Source organism: Manis pentadactyla, chromosome 11, assembly GCF_030020395.1.
Source record: "Manis pentadactyla isolate mManPen7 chromosome 11, mManPen7.hap1, whole genome shotgun sequence".
Lineage (NCBI taxonomy): Eukaryota > Metazoa > Chordata > Mammalia > Pholidota > Manidae > Manis > Manis pentadactyla.
The window spans coordinates 121,109,302-121,133,714 of NC_080029.1; the positions used below are offsets into that span (position 1 = coordinate 121,109,302).

Below are 24,413 nucleotides of genomic sequence, written 5' to 3' on the forward strand. Positions count from 1 at the left end.
GCCGATATCGTTAATGTGGAGGAACAGAGGCAGAAACAATCCCAAATGGTGAGCAATGCCCACGCCATGGCTCCTACTCTGGACATTTGCTTTGGATGCTTCTTGCAGACCTCAGAATGCAGGCACCCTGCCATGAGGCTGCCCCATCCTTACTCCACCCCTTCCCTACCCAAAGCCACCCTACCTCCTGCTCAATGAAGACCCAGGAGCAGCAAATTAAGAGGAAAAGGCTATAATGCTTTCCTAAGCTGGGGGGAAGTAATGGAGGGAGGCAGAGAGTAGGGTGTTTTGATTTAAAAGGCGTCCTGCTGTGCCACAAGCTAGCAGAACAGTAACAGTAAATGAGACAATGAATTGTGTCCAGTGAAGACTGCCATATGGACTCTGATTCATTCTGTTTAATAAGGACGTGAAAGCCAGAGATTAACTGTATTCTGATTTCATGGCTGGGGGAGCAGTGGCTCAGAAAGGGGTTATATCCCAATTTGAGGTCAGAGTCCAAATTCCAGCTCTAAGCTCCTGATTCCAATTTGATTGGTCTAATTACTATCATCTGCTAATGACCAAGGATGCTTTAGAGCCAGATGGCTTTAATGGCCTGGACCTGAGTAGAAATGCAAGTGATACTTAAGGTGGAGGGCTGGCGATGCTGCAGCCAGGAAAGCCAACTCCTCAGATTCATTCAACAAATGCTGAGCCCCAACCAAGTGCCAGGCAGCAGGGGTTGGCACTGGGAGGTGGAAGCACAGAAAAGGACTCAGGGTAGGAGGGGAGACAGGGCATATGCAGAAATCTCCATTGTACACACAGAGGATAATGAGATGAGGTCTCAGAGAGCTGCACTCATTCTCCCATTCAGTTAAATCATTCATTCAGCCCCTTGGGCACTGTCTTAAGTGCTCTGAATATAGAGATAAATAAAAGTGGTCTCTACTCGCAGAAGCTACCATTCCAGTACTGAATCTGAATCAAAATATGGCTCCCCAGGTCCCAAGCTCAGACACAGTGACTCTGTTTGTCTGAAGTGGCATGAAAGAAATCTGGAGCTCAGATTCTGGGTGTTCTTCAAGTTGGGGTACCGGTCTGGTGGGATAACAAGAGAAGGGAGCCCAGAGTCAGAGATAGGCAGAAAGGCTTCCATGTCCTCTGACCCCAACCCCCACTGCACATCCTGGATGTATTGCAACCTTTCCGGCTGACTGCTGGGTTCAGCCCCCTTAGTTCCTGCATATGTCTTACCTCTGAAGTCAAGTGCTCCCAAGTTCTGAGGTCATTGTGATGAGGGTTCCAGGGGCTTTGTTACACGTAGCTGCCTGGCTCTGTTCAAGTGTGGGAGGTCAGGAGAGGCCCAGTTCCTCCTGGGAGTGCAGCGCATCCCCCAAGAGGAAGATTAGCCTCCTCGGCTAATTAAGCATTATTTAGGGCTCCAAATGGGCTTTGGACAGAGGCTGCTTTGAAGACAGCCAGCAGGGGCCATGACCACCCTCTCTCCGGAAAACAGCCTCTCTGCCAGGCAGTCTGCCTCCTTCATCCTGGTGCGTGTTCTTCATCAGCTTCAGTCCCTCCCTCCCCACCCTCTGGTTTGCATTAGGACCATTTTTCCCTGATTGAGAAGGACCCTGAGCTGGCCTAGAAGGTGGAGCAAAGTAGGTTGTACATTGACCTTATCTTAAGCACCAACGGGACTGAAACACACAGGTCCTCTTTCATCCTGTCACCCTTCTGTCTAGGCCAGTGTTACCTTTTCCCCATATGATATATTCTAGTTTTAATGTGTCTTAGGTTTGCAAGTTCAGTCTTAAAAGATGCTGATAAATTTTCCTTGGCGCTTTTGCCAACAATCTTGGTCTGCTGCCACCAGGTGGCAGTAATGCTTTTGTTAGTAGGTAGTTCCAAGCCCCGTTATCAGATCCACTTATTAGAAATCGGCCTCAGTCATAAAAATTTTCCACACAGTATATTTTTCAAAATCATGGCTTATTATAATGACCTTAACCAAACTCAAGTCTCAATAATCATAGCAATTAAGAGAGTAAGATATAAAAAAAGAATGCAAAATGGGCACCTCTCAATTCTCTGAACTTAGAGAAAGATAATAAAACAAATTGCCACGTAGCATTTATTATGTACAATGACTGTTCTAAATGCTTTATTTAAGTCACTTATTCCCATCATAACCCTATGGGGTGAACGATGCTATTATCCTCATTTGATGAGAAAATTGCAGCACAGAGACTTAAGTAACTTGTCTAAAATCACACAGCTAATAAGTAGCTGAGCTGATATTTAGACCCAGGCTGTGGAGTCCATCTTCTAAATCAGTGGTTCTCAAAGTGTGGTGCCTAACTCTGCACCATCAGCATCCACTGGGAACTTGTAATTAAATGCAGATTCTTGAGCTCCAGATCTTTAAACCAGAATATCTGGGAGTGGGGTCCAGTGATCTGTGTTTTAATAACCTCCAGGTCACTCTGATATGCAGCCAACTTTGAAGATCACTGTTCTAAACCATGCTTTTAATCACTATGCTATACTGATGACACAGCCTCCACCCATGGTGATAATAATCACCCGAGGAACTTACAAGTCGCACATATGAACCCTCTTCCCAATTTTAATATGCCTTTCCTCGTTGGCCACCCCACCCATGCCGGGTGAGAATAACTGACATGGCGAGACACTGTTACTGTTGGAAGTGTGTGTTGTCCCTCAGGGGAACTGGGGTGGAGAAGAGCTGAGAACCTTAAGAGGTCGATGACCCTTCCCAGGCCTAGTGGGGCTCTGCCGCTATGAGTATTCAGAGCAACAAGGCATCAAAACCGCTTGAGGACATTTTTCCTTATAATCCAGTGGCTTTCCAATATTAATGAAAGTATTAGAGAAAATCCTTAACCCATGATGCAGAAGGTGAAAGAAGATGGGGAGATATATGCCTACAGCCAAGGCCTCTGGCAGTCACGTTAGGGATCCCACTTGACCCAGGAGAAGCACGGCCGCAGCGCCCCCAGGTGTGCTGGTAGAGAGCTTCCATCTGCTTAGGCCTCCATGAAGGTGAGAGATTTGAGATTTCCACAGTTGCTCCACAATAGCAGTACTCTTCCCAGGAGTCTAGGAAAAAAGCTACTGTATCCAGCACTACTTTCCCTGCTGGATTACCGGGTCATTGTGCTAGATGGTGTGGGTCGGGGCGTTCGTGGGCTGGGGGAGCAAGGAACGGGGAATGTGGGAGGATGAGATGGATGTGAGGCCATTGAATCGACAATCTCCATTACTTTGAAAGACCCGAAGTACAGATGCTACGATTTCTGGCGTGGACAGGCGGTGTGGACGTCCTGAAGAAGAGAGGGAGGGCACTCCCACGTGGAAATTTTCCATTTAGCCCTCCGCAAGGCAGCCGGCTTCCTCTGCACGTCCTTAGCTTGCTAGCCAGTGTCTTAGATTCTCTTGTGGGCAGCCTGTGGTTTGCTTAGGTTTGGAAAGATACACAGAAGTGGTGGGCATAGAGAAGTGGAGCTTTCTGGAAGGAAAGTCAGTGACTTTTTATGAACAGATTCAGCCATGGCAAAGTAGGCAGATGGCCGATTGTTGCAGGTAGAAGTTTAGTAACGTAAATTCTGCCCTCCTGTGTCAGCTTATTGTGTTGTTATCTCTTTTATTATGGTGTTCTGCGCATGTTACTTTGATTATTTTGCCGCCCTTTCGTTGTGTTTGACCCTTTTTGAATATATCTGCTCATCATTTAAAAAAATTTTCACGCTGATGGACAATAACTGTAATGGGGTATGTGGCAGGGACTTGATGATGGGGGGAGTCTAGTAACCATAACGTCACTCATGTAATTGTAGATTAATGATACCAAAAAAAATTTTTTTTCAATGGCATCTAATTTTAAGGTATACTTTTTGTTTACAGCTTACGTAGAATGTATATTCTGTATTCAAACTGAAAACCCTTGCCTTTTACACTTCCGGTGGCCTGGCACTGGCATTAGGCACCCCTGATTCTTGCACCACACAGCTCTGGATTAAAATTTCACCTCTGGTATTTACTGTGTGACTGCAGATATAGCAGTTGACCTTGCTACAGCCTCAGTTCCCTGATTTGTACAGTGGTGCAACAACCACACCTTCCTCATGAGTGGTTGTGAACATTAAATGAATTGATAAATATAAAGTGCTTAGAATAGTGCCTGGCACATCATCAGTGCTTCTTAAATGTTTACAACTAAGAAGAGAATCTAATGCATTAATCTAATGCATAAATTTATTTATTTATAATAGGCTTCTTTGGGTTACTATCATTTTTGATGCTTCATGATTTTTATTCCTTCCTGTTTCCTGTATTATTTGTTTTTATTTTTTAAAAATGAATTAAAAGTAAAATGTCCTGTTCCTAAAAGCTCTAATTTTTAAAGCAAAAAATAAAACAATATCTTCTGACTCCATCCTCCAATCTAATTTAAAAATTGAATTTGTAGTTAAAAATCTTCCCACCAAGGACACTCCCAAGCCTACATGGCTTCACTAGTGAGTTATAGCAAATGTTGAAGAAAGAAATAATACCAATTATATTCAAACTATTCTAAAAAATTGAAAAGTGGGAATATATCCCTACTCATTCTATGAGACCAACATTACCTATACGAATATCAAAGACACATCAAGAATAGAAAGTCATAAACCAATATCTCTCATGAATATGGATGCAAAAATGCTAAATAAAAGTTTAGAAAATAATATCCAACGATGTATAAAAAAGATACCGTTATCACCAGTGGGGTTTATCCAAAGAGTGCAAGGCTGACTTGACATCCAAAATCACTCAATATAATTTGCCATATTAACAAACTAAAAAGAGAAAATCTATAATATGATTATTTCAATAGATGCAGAATATCATTTGAAAACAATTCAATATCCATTCCTGATAAAAATTCTCAGTAAACTAACAATAAAAGGGAACTTCCCAACCTGATGAAGAGCAGTTACAAAAAGTTTATAGTTAACATCATAGAGAATCATGAAAGCCTGAATGCTTTTCCTCAAAGACTGGAAACAAAGCAAGGATGTCTTCTCTCACCACTTTTATTCAGTTTGAAGTTCCAGCCAGTACATAAAACAAGAAAATGTGAATTTGAAAAAGGTATTCAGCCTGAAAGGAAGATGCTAAACTGCCTTTATTCACAGTTAACAGGATCATCTATGTCAGGGTTGGTAAACTTTTTCTGTAAAGGTCAAGATAGTATTTTAGTCATTGTGTTCCTTACATCTCTCTTACAACAAATGAACTGCTATTATAGCACGGAAGCAGCCACAGACAAGACATGAATGAATGGGCATAGCTATGTGCCAATAAACCTTTATTTAAAAAACCAAATTGGAGGCAAGATTTGGCCCATGGGTTGTAGTTTGCTGATCATTGGCCTATATAATAAATCCCGTGGAATCCACAAGAAAAGCTACGGGAACTACTCAATTGCAGGACACAGAAGCCATTTGTAAAAATCCACTGTATTTCGTCATACTAGCAATGAACAATGGGAAGTTGGAGGTTAAAAATAACACCTTTTACAAAAGCATCCCCCAAAATGAAATATTTAGGGATAAATCTGATAAATTATATGAATAACTTGTATACCAAAAACTACAAAACACTGCTAGGAGAAATTAAAGAAGACCTAAACAGATGGAGAAGCATGCCATGTTCACAGATCTGAAGACTTAATAGTGTTCCCTAGTTCCCCAAATTGTATAGATTCACTGCAATCTCATCAAAATTACAGCCATGTTTATTGTAGAAACTGACCAAAATTCATATGGAAATGAATGGCTGAAGTTCCTGCACTCCCTTTCATAATGAAGGATTCCAGGGCGCAGCCACTCTGCCTGCTCCGTGCGTGCTGAGTGCTGTGGCCTCTGACCAGGTTGGGAGAACAGGAGGGCAGCCAGAGGGGCGGAAGCCTGGCTCTGATTTGCTCAGATAACAGTCTGTGCAACGGGGGCATGAATCAGGGCAGACCCTACTTTCCAAAATTAAGCAAATGCCGAGTTGTTTTTGTACGTTCTTGAGCCTGTGTGTCCTATTTGATTCAGAGGAGAGAGCATGTATGAGTTATTAAGGTGTGTCACTCAATCCATCCCTATCAAATGTGGAGTTAGTAGGATTATCCCAAACCGGGCCTGTGGGCTCTTATTTTTCATTTCCAGTGAAGTTTCTCCTTCTAATAGCTTGCTACGCACACGGCCAGGGAACCAACAGCGTCAGCAACCCCTGGGAGCTTGTTAGAAATGCATTATCTCAGGCCCTATCCCAGACCCTCTTGAGTCAGAACCAGCATCTTAAGAAGATCCTCAGGGGACTCGTATGCAAATTTAAATCTGAGTCACACATGTACATATTCAGAAGTATATTAATGGGAAGTTGGAAGTATATACATCAAACATGCCTCGCCATCTGCCAAGCTCGTCATCAGCACATCTTCATGTCTGCAAGGTGGTGTTTCAAAATATTATTCTTCCCAGTAGAAGATTTCTCTAGGAATCTTCCTCCATTCCAACAGGAACTCTTCACTCCTAGTTATCTTTTTATGAGCATCTTTAATTACTTTGCATGCAGCATATACTCACGTCCCCCCAACACACATTCCCCTTATGTAAACCAGAAACCATTCCTTATGATGAGCTGTTTTGCTCTCCCAAGAAAGGTAAAATACAGCTCATGAATGTGTTTTATTACTGCTTATTTTATATTTTCCCATTATCCCAAGTAGCATACATGATTGTAGAAAAGTTTGAAAAATACAATAAAAAGAAAAATATTACTTATAATCCTACTCTTAAAGATAATCACTGCTTTGCTTTAAGTGAGGGTTTTTTGGTGGGTTTTTCTAATAGAATTTTTTATAGTGGCTAATTCACTATATATGAGAACATATAAGGTATAGTTTTTATAATCCATAATATAGACATATATGGAGTATAGTAAACAGAGAGAATGGATACTGAATGTATCATTTTTTATTCTGCTTTTTTCTGTTAACATTTGTATTTTCTGGATTATTATTCATTCTTTGTGAGCATCATCTTTTATGCCTCCCATACAGTAGGTGGGTTTCATCTGCTTTTCAAGGAAAATGTTAACATTTTATACCAAAGGTGTTAATATGGGCAGCCTTTGACACAATGTATTCTGAAAAACGAGTTTATATTCTGAAATGGCTTTTACAGCTTAGACTTTATGTGTATATAGACCCAGCTGTATATGCCTTTATTTTTCACCCAGTCATATAGTCAACATACATATGCAACTCACGTATATATTCCACAAGTATATAAACCATAGTTTACTTAAATCAACTCTACCCTTATTGCATAACACTAAGAGCACTTGCATTTTTCATTTTGATAAGTAGTGTGCAATGAAAATTATTGTGTATTCAGCATTTTCTATATATTTTCAGTAATTTCTTCAGGATAGATCTCCAGAAGTGAGTCAGAGGCTGTGAACTTTGATTCATATTGCAAAATTCAGAGTATACCATTTAAAAATCACACTTAAAAAGAAAAGCCAAAGGTTCCTCCCAAAAAACTGAAGTGGTTGTCTTGGTCAGGTGAAGAGAAAGCCAGCCATCGACAAGACGGAATGGGAAGGCTTCTTTGGTGAGAACGGTCACTTGGCCAAGCCCCGAGACTTCATTTGTATTGACATCCTGGAGAGGGTATGGTCCCCCAGCTACTCGGGGGCATGGGTGGGCAAAGGGGCCAGCATGCAGAGGGCCCATGGCATTTTACCTACCACCCCACGCCCCAGGGTCTGCACCCCTGTGTGAGGACAGAAGCCTGGAAGTTTCTCACGGGCTACTACTCATGGCAGAGCTCCCAGGATGAGCGGCTCACAGTGGACAGCACAAGGAGGTAGAACGTTCTAGATCCCTGTCAGGGGAGCGTGTGTGGCAGTGCAAGTGGGAGAGGGTGCCCACCCCAGCCTGGCAGGTTGTCTCCCTCCCCTAAACAGACTTCTTACTCTGAGAGGCAAAACCCTCGTGGAGCTCCTGACCAGGACCCACATGCAGGGGGACCAGTACCTTACCCCCAGCTGCGTCTACCAGCCCAGGCTGCATGGGCCGATTCCAGTAACTCCTCTTCCCCCTCACAGCCTATCCCATCCTTCCCTCGGGCCTGTGCGCCTATTTGAGGCGGGGACGGCTCTCCCATGCCGCGGCCAGCTGGGCGTGGGGGCTCTGAGCGCCGGTGGCAGTTTCCCAGGGCAGCTGCACCAGTACGACTCACAGGGCGCAGCCACAGTTCACTCCCTTAGTCCCGGAAGCCAGAAGCCCAAAGCAGGTGCCAGGCGGGCTGCACCCCTCAGAAAGCTCTAGGGCAGAGCCTGCCCTGCCTCTTTGAGGTTCTAGCGGCTTCGGGCATTCCTAGGCTGTGGAAGCACCTCTCCAGGGTCTGCCTCGGGGCGGCATGGCCCTCTCCGTTTCTCTGCCTCTCTTCCATGTGTCTCATAAATGAGACACTTGTCATTGGATTTAGGGCCCACCTGGATGATCCAGGTTGATCCCATCTTGAGATCCTTAACTTAATTACATCTGCAAGGATGTGATTTTTCCTAATGAGGTCACATTCACGGGTCCCGGGTGTTAGGGCATGCACATATGTGTTTGGGGGTCACCGTTCAGCCTGCTACCCCCCCTAAGCACATTCTGACAATGGGCACAGAACACTGCCTCATCCGGTCCTTCCAATTCCGAGGCATAGGTGTCAGGATTACCCCATTCTACGCATTAGAAAATGGAGGCCTAGAGAGGGATAGTGAAGCCCTCGGGGCTTTCCCTAATTGCAGACACCCAGCTGTTAATCTGTGGAGCCAGGATTTAGGCACAGTGGTGGGACTGCAGAGTCACAAGGTGAAAACCTCTCCACGCTGCACCCCAGGAGCACAGCAGAGAGTGGTCAGGACGGCGCGGGCAGAGGCGAGGGGCGGCCACACAGCCCGTGGCCGGCTGAGGCGCGAGCTCTGCTCAGCATTCCCCGACTTGCCAGGAGGAGGAGGCTGCCTCGGTCAGCCCAGTTCTGTTCCCCCAGGAAGAACTATGAGGCCTTATGTCAGATGTATCAGAAGATTGAACCCCTTCTGGAAAACCTGCACCGGAACTTCACAGAGACTCGGAACAACATCGGTGAGCAGAGTGGGGCGGGCAGGGCTGGGCGGGAGGGAGCGCTGGAGGCTAGGGCTGCCTCCTCTGCAGTCATGCCCGCGAGGAGATGGCTCCCTGGTTCCTGGGAGCTGCCTTGACAGGTGCCTGGAATTTTGCCGGGAGCTAAACCATGGTCACTCCATGCACCTGTCTCTACTAGGTACCCCTAGATGCCCAGCACTGTGTCCCTGGGTGCGTGCTGCTCCTGCTGGTCTGTCTTCGCCTCTGCCCAACTTGGCCTTGGGCTAGGCTGACCATGAAGTGGATTGGGGTGGGGGAGCATTCCTGGCAGAGGGTATAGCCTGGCCAAAGACTGGGAGGTGGGAAGAAACCCAGGCAGCTCAGGGTGTGATGAGGCGTAGGCCGGGTGGGTGGATGTACCCCTCAGAGCCCCCACCCCAGGGCGCTCTGCGTCCTGCCCTCTCGGGGCAGGGAGAATAAATGCATCTACGGACCTCCTGCTGGAAGTGATCTGGTACCACCCACCTGTCCCTTGCTGCCAACCAGCGTCTGACATCCAGAAACTCTACGACAGAGGCCCTCAGGGTAATGTCCTGATTGACAAGAAGAAGCTGGAGAAGACCCTGCTCCTGAGTTACGTCTGCAACACCCAGGCAGGTGTGACACTGGGCTGAGCTTCCTTCCAGCCCCTCCCTGTCGGTTCCTTGCCGGAACTCCTTCCCTGCCCAAGCCCAGCTTCCTGCCTCCTCACCGGCCCCCCTCCATCCCAGAGTACCAGCAGGGCTTCCCCGAGATGGTGATGCTTTTCCAGCTCATGGTGGAATGTGACCACGAGACCTTCTGGCTTTTTCAGTTCTTCCTGCAGAAAATGGTGAGGTCTGGGCCTGAGCTCAGGGCCACCCCCTTTCCCCCAAACAACCCCTTGAGGTTAGGCAGGCATTGGCGGTCCCAGGCACTTCCTCCATGAAACAGCCTTCTGGCTTCCCAGGGATCCAGGGACGGCGATGCCAGCACCAGTGCAGCGCCCTCTAAGCGGGAGGTGGCAAGCGCCGGGGCTGACAAAGGGGCCGGAGTGATGCTCTGGGGTCAGCTCTCACCAAACCTTGAAAGAGCATGGCTGGCCAGGCCCAGTGATGGCACCCTTTCCAGCCATTTTCTCCCCAAAACACTACCCTGCTTCCACAAATCCTCCCTCGCTCCCCATGGCCTCCAGAATAAAATCCAGTAACTTCAGCCAGGCATTCAAGGCTTCCAACTTTGGTCTTGTCTCTCACACGACCCGCACCCTGGGCACACTAGGGGACTCAGTATTCCCCAGAGGTGCCCCGCACTGTCCAGGTTGAGGGTTTTCGAAGTTGTTGCTCCCTGGAACACTATCCCTGGGAAGCTTTTCCTCATGATCTGTGAAAGGCTGCCCAGAACCCACCCTCATCATTTTCTCAATTGCTGCAACAATGTGCTTGCTGCACTTCCCTTGTCCTGACTGGTTCTGACCAACAGTATGTGTGTGGAGCCAGAACTGGACTCCCCGCATTGTGAGGCACACCTGAGACATCTCTGCATCCCCACCATACACACACACACACACACACACACACACACACACACACACACGTGCACATGGGCACACACAGATCACATAGACACAGACATGATGTGTGCATGTGTGCACACACACACACAGACACCCAGACTCACAGAGACATAGGCTCGGCCTGGAGCCAGACACATGCAGGGCCTCCAGACCTGGGACTTGATGAAGAAGGGCTGGGTCCTCTGGTGTCCTCAAGCTGAAAAGGACACAATTTCCCTCCCACCCATCCTTTGCAGGAACACAGCTGTGTCATCAACATCGGGGTGGACAAAAACCTAGACATGCTCAACATCCTGATCAACTTCCTGGACCCCGTATTTGCTGAGCATCTCAGTGAGTGGACACCCCTTGCAACCGTGCACCTCCTGCCCGCGCCCTCCCCACCCAGGGCAGGCATGGAAGGGGCCAGGAGGAGCAGTGCCCAATCATGGGGGAGGGAGTGGGGTCATTGGGCCTTCTCTCCAAGCCCTGGGATGAGGGTGGAGTCTGGACAGTAGAAAATCCACCCCAGACAGCCCACAGGGTGGCTGGAAAAGGGACAGCCAGGCATTTTTGTATTTCCCAAGTGTGTTTGCTGCTCTGCTATTTGGCCTGTGTGTGTGTTTGCTTGGATCACATGCCAGTGCCCCTGACCACAGCCTTGGGGTTGGTGCTTTCTGTCCCCACAGAAGGGAAGGGTGCAGGGACTGTGCAGTCCCTCTTCCCCTGGTTCGGCTTCTGCTTCCAGCGTGCCTTCAAGTCCTTTGATGACGTCTGGAGGCTCTGGGAGGTGAGGCACTCAGCCGGGGATGGAGGGAGAGGCCCCACCCCTCGGGCAGGCAGTGTGGAAGTCCTTTCTCCTGCCTCCCCTTCACTGATGGCTTTAGGGGGAGCTCAGAGGCTTGGGGGTCGTTGGGCCAGAGACCTTGCTCCTACCTTGCTGGAGGAGGCTAGCGCATCGGTTCGTCCCTGTGTTCTTCCAGTCCCCGGGCTGCACTGCCTGCCGGGTGTTCAGGGCAAAGGAAGGGCCTTGTGGCCCGGGCTGGTGCCGGCTTGGCCTGCAGCTCAGCTTTCCTGCTGCCCTGCCCAAGCGGGCCTCCCTCTGCCCTCTCTTTCCCAGCTGCCCCTTCCTTGGCCTTCCCCTCCACCTGAGTGCTGGCTCCTAGCCAGGCCTTCCCTCCTGGAGAAAGTGGGGCCTCCCCCAGGACAAGTCCCACCTGCAGTTCTTTGATCCCCGTCCCCGAGGCCATCAACAGATGACTCTCCCTGGGAACAGACCCACACCTGTGGCTATCCTGCCCAGGGGCAGCCCAACCTTCAGCCTGGCATTTAGTGCCCCACGAGTCAACTCCCACCTGCCTCACCCCTCCCTCCTGGCCTGCTGGTCTCGGGGCCCAAGCCCATGACCATCCCAGGCCTTTGCAGACACCTCTGGATTGTTGGTTTCCCACCAGCCATCGCTTTGCCAAATCTCCACCCCAATGCACTGGATAGTCACCCCGTCGTTCTCTCCCCGTCCCTCCTTCCATCTGTCCTGCTCTCTCTTCCTCTCTCTCCGCTCCATCTAGTGAGTTCCCAAAAGTCTTTTCTCCTGAGTCCTCCAGCAGCCTGCACAATGCCTAGAACACAGAGGCAGCTTGAGCACTAGCCTCAGGGAGGGAGCCAGTGGGTGAGCAAGCCAACGAGCTAGCGAGTGTGAGGCCCAGGGGTGGCTGCCCCGCGGGCCTGTGGTTGGTAGTGCCTCACAGTCCTCACGGCACCTGCACTCTCAGTTCACAAGGCCAGGCTGACCACTCAAAACCTGCAGGTCCTGCTCACGGGGAAGCCCTGCCGGAACTTCCAGGTGCTGGTGGCCCACAGCATGCTGCAAATGGTGCGCAAGCAGGTGTTGCAAGAGAACATGGCTGGCGACGCCATCCTGCTGGTGAGAGCACCCTCTGGCCAAGCCCAGCTGCACAGGCTCCCGGGGGCCCCTGACGTCCCATGCCACCCACAGCTAAGGCCCTGGGCTCATGGGGTGCTGGGCTTCAGTGTCCCTTTGCTCCTGGGCTGCAATAGTGATGAGAACCGTTGCATCCTAAAAATTGCACTGGTGTTTTTCTAGTCTAGCTGAACCTGGCACAGAGGGGCTATAACCAGTATCATCCACCCCTACTTAGCATATGAGAAAACTGGGACCTGGACCAGTTTTTAGCATTTAGGCTTGACTGACCCACAGTTAACCCCTTAGCCACAGGGGCCTCCTGAGGCAAAAGACTTAGAGGTTTTCCAACTTTTCTAAAAAGCAGCTGAAGTTTGTCTGTTCAAAAAGAGCTTAGGTGGCACCCCAGTTATAAAAATACATCTTCCTTAGAAGTCCCTGAGACACTCGGTGGGACTCCCTGACTCCCTAGAGACCAGGATGAACACTACATTTACCATCTCCCCCAAAATGTAAAGTTCCGGTGCTGAAACTTCAGGCTGGTTGGGAAGAGATCAGGCAACCCCAGTGGCTGCTGTGCAGTGACCGGTCCCTCTGAAGTGGCAGGCAGTCGCCTGAACCCAGGGAACCTTCTTCCTCCCCCTCTTCTCCTGGTGCAGGCCTGCAACTGCCTCATTGACCTCGATGCCGACGAGCTGATCTCGGCTGCCTGCATGGTGTACGCTGAGCTCGTCCAGAAGGATGTAAGTTGCCCTGGTGATCTGTCTTTCTCCTCCTCCAAGAAGCCTTCCCTGATCCCCCAAACTCAGCCCATGGCAGGCACATTCAGTTTCAGAGACACCACTTATGCCACATCCTCTGCCACCAACCCTCGCATGCCACTCTTCATGCTGTTCACATGCGTAATTCCTGCCTCCCCAAGCAGCCCACGCTTCCTGGGGACACAGCCCTCATCCCTTGTCCCCTGTGTCCATCCCGGTGGACCTGGGCACAGGACTAGGCATTCAGGGGTTGAGAGGAATGTCACTGGCCGGACAAACCAAAGAATCAGATCAACAGACCGATGTCTGTCCAACTCAACCAGCCAGCGTCCTCCTCTTCCCCAGGTTCCTCAGCCATTAAAGGATTTCTTTCTCTGAAGACCCTCACAATGGACAGATGCCCTCAACAGACAAGATAAAGGTGGTGCTTCAGCTGTGAGGTCAGGACCAAGTCCAATGGGCGTTAGGGTGAGGGTATAGGTAATACAGCTGCCGTTGAAACAGCCTCTGCAGTCCTGGTTTGTGGTGGGCAGTGTGTCTCTGGGGGCATGTGAGGGCAGAGAGGAATGTCCAAAAGAGAGGGCTGGTGGGTATGAAAAAGGTTGTGAGGGCTAGAGAGAGGGCAACCTCCCTGGGCACAGGCCGTGCGGGTCAGAGCTCTCCCGGGCTGAGGGCGCCACGGCTGCACGGTTCCAGCCCGGACGCAAAAGGCTGGGGGAGTAACGGCTTTGGGAGCCCTCCAGCCTCCTGCGGAAGACAAAATTGAGCACACCCAGTAGGCCTGCTCCGTCCCCAGGACTCAGGCCCGGAGAGGAGGGCCAGACCCTCACCTTTGTTCCCCCATCTCTCTCCTTACCCCCAATACCCCAGTCACACTTTAAGTGGCTTTTCCAGAGCCTCCCCAGCAGTCTGCGGAAGGACACAGCCCGGCTCTCTGGCTGGACGCCGATTCCCCTTCTGGCTTCAAAGCCTCTCTCACAACTGTATCTTCCTTCCTCAGCCTGGAAGTCCTCCTCAAACGAAGCTGTCCTTTTTTGCCTTCCTCAGCCTCCCCCACAGAGCACCATATTTCCCTGGCCCAGTTCTGTCTCCGTGGGACAGGCAGAGGCTCTCCCCTGGTTATGCCACAGCCCGAGCCCCCTGCCCAGCCTGCCCATGCTCTGAGGGGTACCCTGAGGGCTGGCACCAACACTGGCCAGAAGGAGCTGAGCCTACAGAGGGGCTGGGGCTGGCCGGTGTCCCCGTAGCTGCTTTACACACACATACACACACACACACACACGCAGCCCTGCCCAGTCGCTACTTTTTTTCAGAGGGTGCTGATGGGTGGGCAGAAGGGATCCACTGGTCTTGCTGTGGACCCTGGCTCTTGCGGCCCTCCCTTCTGCTCCCATCCTGTCACTCTCAATGACCATCACTCAAAAGGCACTATGTCCCCAATTAGTGTCCGGTCTCCTTCCCCTCAGGTGACAATCTCCCATCCATGGCTGGCTGCCGTGTCCCTGCCAGAAGGAGGTATTGCTGAAGAGGGGGCCCAGTACCCCTACCAGGGTCTTTTCCACATGGCTAAAGAGCCAGCACCTGTGCAGGGGAGGGACATGGGTAAATTCATATCTTGAGCTTCTCCTTAGGTTTATGTTCCCAACAGTTTCTCCAAGAACAAAACTGTTTTCATTTTACCAAAGAGCCAAAGTAAAAGACATCTTGGTGAGCTAACTGTGGCTTAGAAAGAGGAGAGTTGTTAGAAACATCAAGTGTGCTTTTCCTAATGTTTCCCTTGGCCTGGTGGCATGATTTTTGGCCATATATACACAATACCCAACATCTACTCCAAACCTAAAAAATTCAAGAATGAACCGTCTAGGCCAATGGTATTCAAGCCTGTTTTTAAAGCCATTGATACACAGTCTTTCCCAGGAGCCCAGTGGTCAAAGTTTGGGTGGAAGAGACCATATTCCTCCTCTCTATGACGGCCCCCAGAGCCCCTCAAACCTCATATCACTCCCCATGGTCCCCGCAAGGAGATCTAGCCCACTGGAAGCACATTGAACCCCTTCATTGCTCTTAAAGATGAGCTGGGTTAAGTCCTGACGCCACAGTGATCCAGGTTCAGAGAAATCCCAGCTGATGTAGTGGTGGAAGTAAAGATCTTAGAAGAGCAGAATTCCTCTCAGCTCGCCTGCAGTGCTCCTGGCTGGTAGGATGTTGGTTAGGATCTTCCTGCCACACTGCTGTGCATATCACGGAGCCAGCACAGGCTTCCCCTCACTTAGTTTATCGTTTATATCACCCAGTGTTACTTTTTTTCTAGTAAGGTCAAGTCTGGAGATAGAACTAAAGGAAATATTGAAATCTTAGAGCCTAAGTTCCTTTTAGTATAGAGACTGTGTTGGTCTAAATAATTTGTTAATTCAACACACATTTATTGAGTCCTTACTGTGAGGTGCCCACTGTCCAGAAACTGAGAATTCCACAGTGGGGCAAAGAGAGACACAACCCCTGATTCCATGACACTTAGAGCTGAGGGGGGACCAGATAATCACCTTAAAGATTGTGTAATAGCAGATTTCCTTTGGCGCTGTGAAGGAAAGGAATATGGTTCTGGGAGAGAAGCTGACAATTAGTGGTGATGGTGCCAATGATGATGGCCGTGATGACGTGGTGGGAGGAGTTGTGACACTGGTAATGATGGTGGTGAGTGACTGTGGTCATGGTACCAGTGAGGACAACAGTAGTAACATCAGTGATGGTGGCAGTGATGGTGACATTAGCAATGGTGGCACTGTAAGTTTTGGAGGTGTCAGTGACAGTGGTAGTGTTACAGAAAAAACTTGAAAAACCTGGACTGGATCGCTGACAGAAGAACCAAGCAGCACTCGGAGGTCTTGGAATATTGAGGTTTTATTTTTACACCAGCGGGCTCAGAGGGGAGTAATCTCCCAGGTCTGAACCCCAAACAAAGGCAAGGGGAGCAATATATATCTTTCTGCTTCCGTATCTGCAACATTTCTACATGCACAGCAAACGAGCAAGCAAGGGGGAGTGAGTTTAGGGAGTGACTGCCTGGGAGAGCGGGAAGTGAAGGGATTTTCTGTTGTTTTTGCTAAGAAGAGAAGCAGAAGGGAGCCGCCTGGACTAGATTGTTGTCCTTGTGAATTTCTCCCTGTCAGAAGTTGTCAGTGATGTTGGTCTCAATGGCATGGCAGGGTTGGTGGCAGAAGTGTGATGTCACTGATGACAGCGGAGGTGGAGTCATAGTGGGGTCATAGTGATGGCAGTGGTGGCTCTGGTGTGATGCCAGTTCTGGCAGTGGTGAGATGTAGAAGTCAGTGGTGATGCTGGTGACAGTGCTGCCTTTCAGTCAACAGAAACTTGCTACATATCCACGGTGGCCATCTCTGCACTGACGTTGATGATGATGGTGGTGATGGTGATCATGCCGAAGGTGAAAGCAGAGATAAACTCATTCTGGAAAAACTAGTGCCCACCACACTTCCAATCAGCAAGACCTAAATATAATAGTTTTAAATGAGTCATAGTGACCTACAGTTGAAAGATGAAGAAAGTGGGAGCACCCAGGCTCCAGCCCAAGCTTTCCAAAACTTGGTCCTCAGCCTGATATGAAACTTGGATTGGCTGTGTCCTTTCCCTCACTTCACCCCACCTCTCCTCCGTTCACTCTTGCCTCAACCCTCTTCCCTGGAGACCATTCATTCCCCGTTCTCTGGCCACCTTAAATGGCCTCAAGCCCACTCTCTGCTCCTGGAGCCAGGATAATGACTCTCTACCCACCAGCACTTTCCCGGAGACGGCATGGGTGAAGACGCAAGCTCTCCGTGTTTCAGACTCCGAAAGGGAGAGAGGAGGTGGGCCTGCTCCCACCTTCAGGCTGAAGAGCAGAGCCCAGCCCTGGGCTGAGGCCCCAGACCTTTGCCCTGTGAGGGGGAAGGGCTCTCCTTCCTGGGGAGAAATACGCCCCCTGCCCAGGACCCAACCGCACTGTGGGCCAGGCTTGAGGCTGGAGCACTGGCCTCTCCAGAGGGCAAGCGGGGAAGGGAGAGGGTGAGAAGGAAGAAGAAGGAGAAGTTTTAGAAAGTTGGGAGAGATGGTGAAGTAAGAGGAAAAGTGAGGTTTCTTCCTCAACTAACTGAAGGTCATCACTTATGTTAGAATCTATCAGCAGAGCCGTGAGTATTGGCTGAACGTGGCCAGGTGACACCTGTGCACTGACCCTCAAGGCTGATGCTTCTCACTGATGTGTTTCCCTGGTCAGTCCCCCATCCCAGCCCCAACACACACGCGCACACACACACACACACACACACACACACACACACACACGCACGCACACACTGCGTCCTAGGGGCGTCCCGGTGATTATGTTGTTCAACCTGACTGAAATGTATCTATGGTGCAAATGTCTTCTTTTTGTCTACCTTTCAAAAAAAGATGGTCCGACCGAAAGAACTATCTATGACTCCCTTACTGTCCTTGCCCCAAACCCCCAGCCACCACCACTACGCACTGCAATCTGTCACCAAGTCCTGCCGGCCCCACCCCTACATAGACCAGTTGCTTCAATCTAGAACTGCTGGGGAGGGAAAGTTGACCGTGCCCTCTGACCTTTCTCCCCTGGGTCGATGTAGTTCAGGGTCTGCAGGTCCAGAGCTCATCAGCCCCAGGGCCCGGGCTGCCCCTTAGTGCAGGGGTTGGGGGGTTCCCAGTGCTTCTCTGCTTCCACCTCTGTCGCCACCAATGCCACTGAGAAGCCTCGGGCCCCGAGACCTGGAGCTGCAGTCTCCACCCCGAAGGGCAAAGCAACAAACCTTCCCCAATGCCTCCCTCCTACTGGCCCCTTAGTGGGTGAAGCCCAGGGGGTGGGGACTGTGACCGCGGGGGCTGGGGCTCCAGGAGGCGAGAGCAGTGCACGCAGCTGGACCGGCCGAGGGGTTTCTATGTCCTGAGCCCCATGCTGAGCACTGCAGAGACTTTCTCTTCCATAATCCTCGAATTCAGAAGTCACATGCCGTCACAGATGCCCTTTTTACCGGTGAAGAAACCGAGGCACTGGGGTACACAGCCAGGGGTGGCAAAGTCGGAATCTGAATGCTGCCAGGCAGACCCCAGGGCCCCCGCTGCAGCAGCAGCAGGGCACTGGCTCTGGGGGGCTCCCCGCGGTCCCCTCTGTGCCTGCCCACAGCCTCACCTGGGGGCCGCTGTCCCCCACGTGGCGCACACCCGAGTCCCCGTCTCAGTCCTCTGTAGGGCAGACCTCACTTCACGGACCAGCCCTGCCCCTGGCAGCCGAGGACCCACAGCTGTTCCAGGGCTGGACTGCTGCGGGGCGTGCAGGAGGCTCTGTCCTGCTTCCCTTAGCCTGCCCGGTGCCGGTCATGGCTCCAGGAAGCTGGCAGAAATCCAAATTACAGCCAAGTTTACTACATCTTGTTTTGAAAGAAAGTTCAGGCTGCTCTGGACATTCCTTCTCCAGGAGGGGGCTGGTCTGGGGATGTGGGGTTACAAGGAAATCGGCATGCAGGGGTGAAGGTAAGGAGCTGAGTGGGGCCGCCACGCCTCTCAGCCAAGCGTGGGAACAGCAGTAGCAAAGCCTGGGCCACAGGGTGGAGCTCCCCTGGGAGCCCCCAAGCGGAGACACCGGGGACAGCTGCACAGGAGCCCCCCCGGGCCCCTCCCCGCCCCTGCAGACCCTCCGTGGACCAGCCCCAGGCAGGGACACGCAGTACAGAAGGCCAAGGCTGAGAGAGGGGGACTTCCCATCAGGGCCAAGGGCTGTCCTGCCACATGCAGGCCATCAGCCACACCGCCCAGGAGGGGACAGGATTTACATCTGAGACTTCAGACTAAAGCACTTGCACCAAATTGTCCTGCCAGACCCTGGACCTCAGTGAACCTATAGTGAGGAAAAGATTAGCATTAAGGAAATGAAGGCAGTGGGCCCAGAGAGGCATGGGAGACTGGGGGCAGGGTCGGAGGGGAGAGTCACCAGCAGAGGCTTTTCATCTTGGCTGCGCATTAGAACCACCAGGGAGCTTTTAAAAATAACCCATGCCTGGGGCCCACTGAAGAAATCAGAATCTCGGGCTGGGGCCAGGAAGCTGGTATTTTGAAAAGCTCCCCAGGTGATTCCAAGTGTGCAGTCAGGGATGAGAACCCCTGCGCTCAGAGCAGGAGTCCGATGGAGGGGTTTAGCGGGGTTACACCCTGCTTGCAGTCAGGATGGCGAAGGACTTGCCCAAGGTCACACAGCGAATGGAAGATGGCCGGAGTGGCTGTGCAGGGCACTATCCTGGCACTGACTCTGAGGCCCAGAGCTCCTCTCCACAGCCAGCACCCTCTGCACTGGTTCGCCCAGTTGCCCTCTCCCGCCGGCTCTCACCTGGGCCTCCCCGCCTCCCCCCACCTTAGAGCCCTTCAGTGAAAGACTAGAATTAAGCATTCCAAGTTACTTTCCGAACCAGCACATAAAAGAATCTCTTTAGGGAATTAATAAGTGCCCAGGTCTCAAAGGCCTGACCCTCACCTGCAGTGATATGCAAATGAAACCTGAACACCCACAGAGCGGGACTCAGAAGCCGGGAGCAAATGAAATGTAAATGTATGCAACATTATGCAAACAAGGGCAGCCCCGGATTAATGGCCTGGATCCTTCAACCAGACATCAGCTGTCTCTTTAGGTGCAGGCGTGGCTGACAGGAAGGGCTGAGCTGTCCCCTGTCGGAAGCATCCAGACGAAGGGTCAAGAGGAGGGATTGTTCTAACACCTGGCCCGCTGATGATTTTCTCTGAGAAATCTGGAAGGGGGTGGTGCCTGCCAGGCAGGATGATATCCTCTGACTGGGCCCCTTGCCCAAGTCCCAAGTTCAATACCAGGCACAGAACTCCAGGGCAGAGAGGTGACGACAGCGATGCGGAGGTGGCGGGGGTTCCAGAGAGGTGACAGTGGAAGTGACTGAGGTGGAAATAGTCAAGAAGATGGCAGAGGTAGAGGGGAGGGTGGTGAAGTCCCAGTAATGACAGTGATGGCAGGTGAAACGGGCGAGGAGGAGATGGCACCCGGGACACGGGTGACAGTAAATATAATGAAAGTGACGGTCACGGCAGAGGTGATGTCAGAGGCGATGCTGTGGATCAAGCGCAGATGATAAGAGGCGATGTTAATGGTGGAAAGGATGACAACGGGGAGGTGAGGGGCATGGAGATCTTGGTAAGGAGAACAGTGATGGTGGCGGTGCTGGGGATAGAAATAGTGGCGATGGCAGGCGATGGTGGTGACAGAAGGTGGTGGTGCAGGTGCAAGTAACAGGGACGGGTGAAGGTGCGTGGCGACCAACACGAAGGAGGGTGATGCAGAAGGGGCAGGGAAGGAGAAGATGATGGGGCAGTTGGTGAAGGTGGGTTCTCAAAACTCAAGCTCGACAGAGTATAAGAGGACCTGTCAGAACAGAGGCAGGGGGTGGGGGAAGGAATGTGAAGAAGAGACACAAGACCTGCTGAGATGGGGTGAGGAGGTACGAGACCCCCCACCTCACACCTCAAGAGAGCTCAGAGACAGCTCCTAGATTCTCCCTCCTTGGTAGAGACTCAACTATAAACCCAAGTTCCACTCAGTGAGGGCGGCAGGCCTGAGGTCTGCAAGTGACCAGTGGGGTGACCTGTAGTTGGAAAAATCATAGCTACCCACCCCAGGCCTCAGTTTCTCCCTCTGTGAAATGGGAGGACGTGTAAAAACCAAGCAAACAGGTAAGTCTGTTCTCTCCTGGTGCAGGGCCCTTACCACAGAGAGTCCTGTGACTGAGCACAGTGTTATGTGCCGGGGAGTGAGGCTGCCTTGTTGAGGAGTGGCCGTGGAGGGGTTGAGTATCAGGAAAAAGACAGTACAAGGTAACTGAGGCTTGGGAGACACTGACAAATGTCCTCTCCGGAGAGCTAGGAGACGGCCTGGTGTCACTCCTACCCCATGGGCCAAATCCTCTCTGCTTCTCTCTCACCTGTACCTCATTTTGGTCACTACAGTGAAGGCCACTGGAGCTGTCTGCTTTCTCTCTGCTTTCTCTCTCTCCTGGGAGGCCACACACTAGGCAAGCTGTAGAGTGAACTGGTTTAGTCCATGAGCTCTGGATTCAGACTCCGGGTAATAGTCATGTGACTCCGGACACTACACCTAACCTCTTGGAGCCTCTGTTTCCTCACCTATAAATTAGGAATAAAAGTACCTGCCTTACAAGATTGTAATATGGATGTCTGTAAGTGTGTTTGGCCTGTAAACATCAACTTGAAGAACAGGAAACTGTTGGACAGACAATGCAGGAGTCAGATGCACCATTAGCATTTATTCTTTAACCCAAGGAGCAGTAGCCACAGGAGAGAGGGTCTCTTCAGGACCTGTGGCTTCCAGCAGCCCCAGGGTTCAGCCTCCAGAACCAGCCACCTCCGCCTTCCTGGGGAGCCTGCACTTGCACACTAGTCCTGCAGAGGGCGCGCCTCTTCATGAGCCAGGACACCACCAAAAGGCCCCGCTGCCCCAGGAAGGAGGCACCCCGCCCAGAAAGTCACTGTGCAATCCCTGTGCTCTGGCTGGGGTGGAGGGGCTGCAGAGAAGGAAGCCTCGCCCCCTGGGCCAGAGATGTCTGGAAGGGGGCAGAGGGAAGGAACCTTGTTTTTCATGGCTCTCAGAGGTCCCAAGCCTTCCACTCTGGCTGCACATTTGCTGGGAAGCAGCCATTAGCTTGGGACATTAGAGTTGCCATTGAGGTCCCCCTGGAAGAACTTCCTGAAATCTCCAGAGCCTCATGGGCAGGTGCAGTGAGCACCATGCCCTCCTCCACACCCCCTTACCTGGTTGGGAGTCCCCTCGCCACACACGCACACACACTGTGGTCCAGAGCGATTCACTGTGGGTGGCGATAATCACCCTAATGGCCCAGGAGCCGGCCGTGCTTACCCGAGGCGGCCCGAGGAGAGCGGGCCCGGGCTGCGTCATCTCTCGGAATGGTAATGAGGGCCTCCCGGGGGAGACCTACCTGTCCGCCTTCTCCCTGGGCCCGCACGCTTGCTCCCAACAGCAGAGGCTCTGCTCTGAGCTGCACAGGCGCCTGGAGCAGCTAAGGCGGCCACGTGCTCCTGCCACGGGGCCAGCATCGGGGCCGGTGCTCGGCACCAGCCGTGGGCAAGGCTCCATGTGTAGCTGGAGTCGCAGGCCACGTCTGTCCTCTCCGGCCAATTCCTAAACAGTACTGTCACGGTGTGAACGACCATCCAATGTTTCCTACACCCAAGACTAGCAGTGTCCAATAGAACCACTATGTAAACCACAACTGTATTTTTTAATATTTTACAGCCACATTAAAGAAAAAAACAGGTGAAAAGATTTATTTAACCCAATATATCTGTAGTATTACTATTTCAATATGTAATCAACACAAAAATTATTGAGATATTTTTTTCCTTTTTTTTTTTTTGTACTATCTTCAAAACCAGTGTGTATTTTATAGTTTCAGCACATCGCAATTGGGATGAGCCACATTTTAAGTGCTCGGTAGCCACCTGTGGCTAGAGGATCCCCTCTGGGACAGTGTTAGTCGATCACTCATACTTGTTACCTTCTGGTCCCCCATCTCAAAATGTTTGCGTTGCCCGTCTGGCGTACAGGCTGGTGGTCTCCTGGGAATCCTGCAGCAGCGGCAGCCAAGGGTCTGATGAGCTTCAGGTCCCCTACCTCTGATTCTCCCAGCGAGGGGGCCCTGGGAACCTCCTGGGGACCTGGAACCTGCTCATAGCTGGAAGGGCCACCAACTCCTGCCCAGGAAGCCCACATCCCACAGAGGCTGCCGTCTGGTACTCATCAGGAGCCCTCTTCAAGCCCACCCTCAGGGCACTCCAGGCGCCACGCTGCACTCCGGAGAGCCTTGCCCTGGCCCACAGCCCCACCTGATGTCAGTGGCCCTCTGCCCAGTGGGAGGATGGGTTTTGTACAGTTAGGGACGTTAATATTGAGATAGTGGGAAGAAGAGGGTGAAGAAAGAGGCCCAGGAAGGCAACTGTTGTCTCAAAGGTCTGGAGGGGGATCTGAGGGACAGGAGATGACAGGGAGCCAAAGGGAAAAGAAGAAAGGAGCAGCGGTCAGCATTGGAATGGTGTGTGTGTGTGTGAGCGTGTGTGTGATGTGTGCTGAATGCCAGACTGGGCCGGGGGGGTTGCCATGGAAGTTCCTGAGAAGGCACTGAAGTCTGGGTTTGAGGCACAGTAATCTGGAGCCCATGCAGAAAGGACTGGGGAGATGAGTTCAGAAGTAACCCCTCTGGGGTCATGAAAAATGCAGGCTTGTGACCTTCTGGGTTGGCCCAAGGGAGCTCAGCCTGGAATGAGGGCCTCTGTGCAAAGGTCTGCAGAGAAAGAAGTAGGCTGAAGGCTTTGAGATGGGCAACCCAGGAGTCCCCAGGCTCCCTCTGTGTTTCTGGGAGGGCCTGGCAGCTCCCACAGAGGGATTCCAGTACCTTCTGGAACTGTGATGGTCAGTTGGGTTTTGCTTCTCAGTCGCCTTGTATACTCCAGATTCCAGGGTCTCAGGGCTGAGCTGTGAGCCTGGCTCTGGCAAAACAGTGCATGTTCCCAGCCCACCAAGAACCTGTGCTGGGCTTTTGTGAGAATTTTAAAAGGTGTCCTCTCTGGTTAGACACAGCTTCTTGGCAGGCAGTGACTTCGTGACAAGCAAAAGGTGCCCAGCATAGCTGGATTTCAAGTCACCTTGCCCTTAGTGAGGCCCAGTGCAAAACCGTATGACCATACACAGCAGTCCCACATAATTCCCAGCATTGAAGGGAACCTCACAATGGTGATAAGTCAAACTTGAAAAATCACAAGCAGCCAGAGGTGAGACTGTCTCCCCTGCTTCCTCCCTCTCCCCTGGACCAGAGGCCTAGATCTATGGGGGAGAGGGGTGGGGGGCTGGAAGTGGGGAGGCGCGGGCGGGCGTGA

At 51.3% G+C, this 24,413-nt stretch overlaps 1 protein-coding gene across 2 annotated transcripts; it reads left to right on the forward strand.

Annotated features, from left to right (window-relative positions):
- Positions 1 to 1,475: 1,475 nt before the first annotated feature.
- On the forward strand, positions 1,476 to 13,865 carry TBC1D21 (TBC1 domain family member 21). 2 transcript variants are annotated; one of them, XM_036907574.2, is made up of 11 exons: positions 1,476 to 1,535; positions 7,610 to 7,717; positions 7,810 to 7,913; positions 9,090 to 9,184; positions 9,710 to 9,820; positions 9,934 to 10,034; positions 10,994 to 11,090; positions 11,426 to 11,526; positions 12,544 to 12,660; positions 13,317 to 13,400; positions 13,764 to 13,865. In XM_036907574.2, the coding sequence occupies exons 1-11, from the start codon at positions 1,476 to 1,478 to the stop codon at positions 13,794 to 13,796; spliced, it is 1,011 nt and encodes a 336-aa protein (XP_036763469.2). In that variant the 3' UTR covers positions 13,797 to 13,865. The 2 variants fall into 2 exon arrangements, with proteins under 2 accessions (XP_036763469.2, XP_036763470.2); XM_036907575.2 differs by lacking the exon at positions 7,610 to 7,717.
- The last annotated feature ends 10,548 nt before the right edge of the window (positions 13,866 to 24,413 follow it).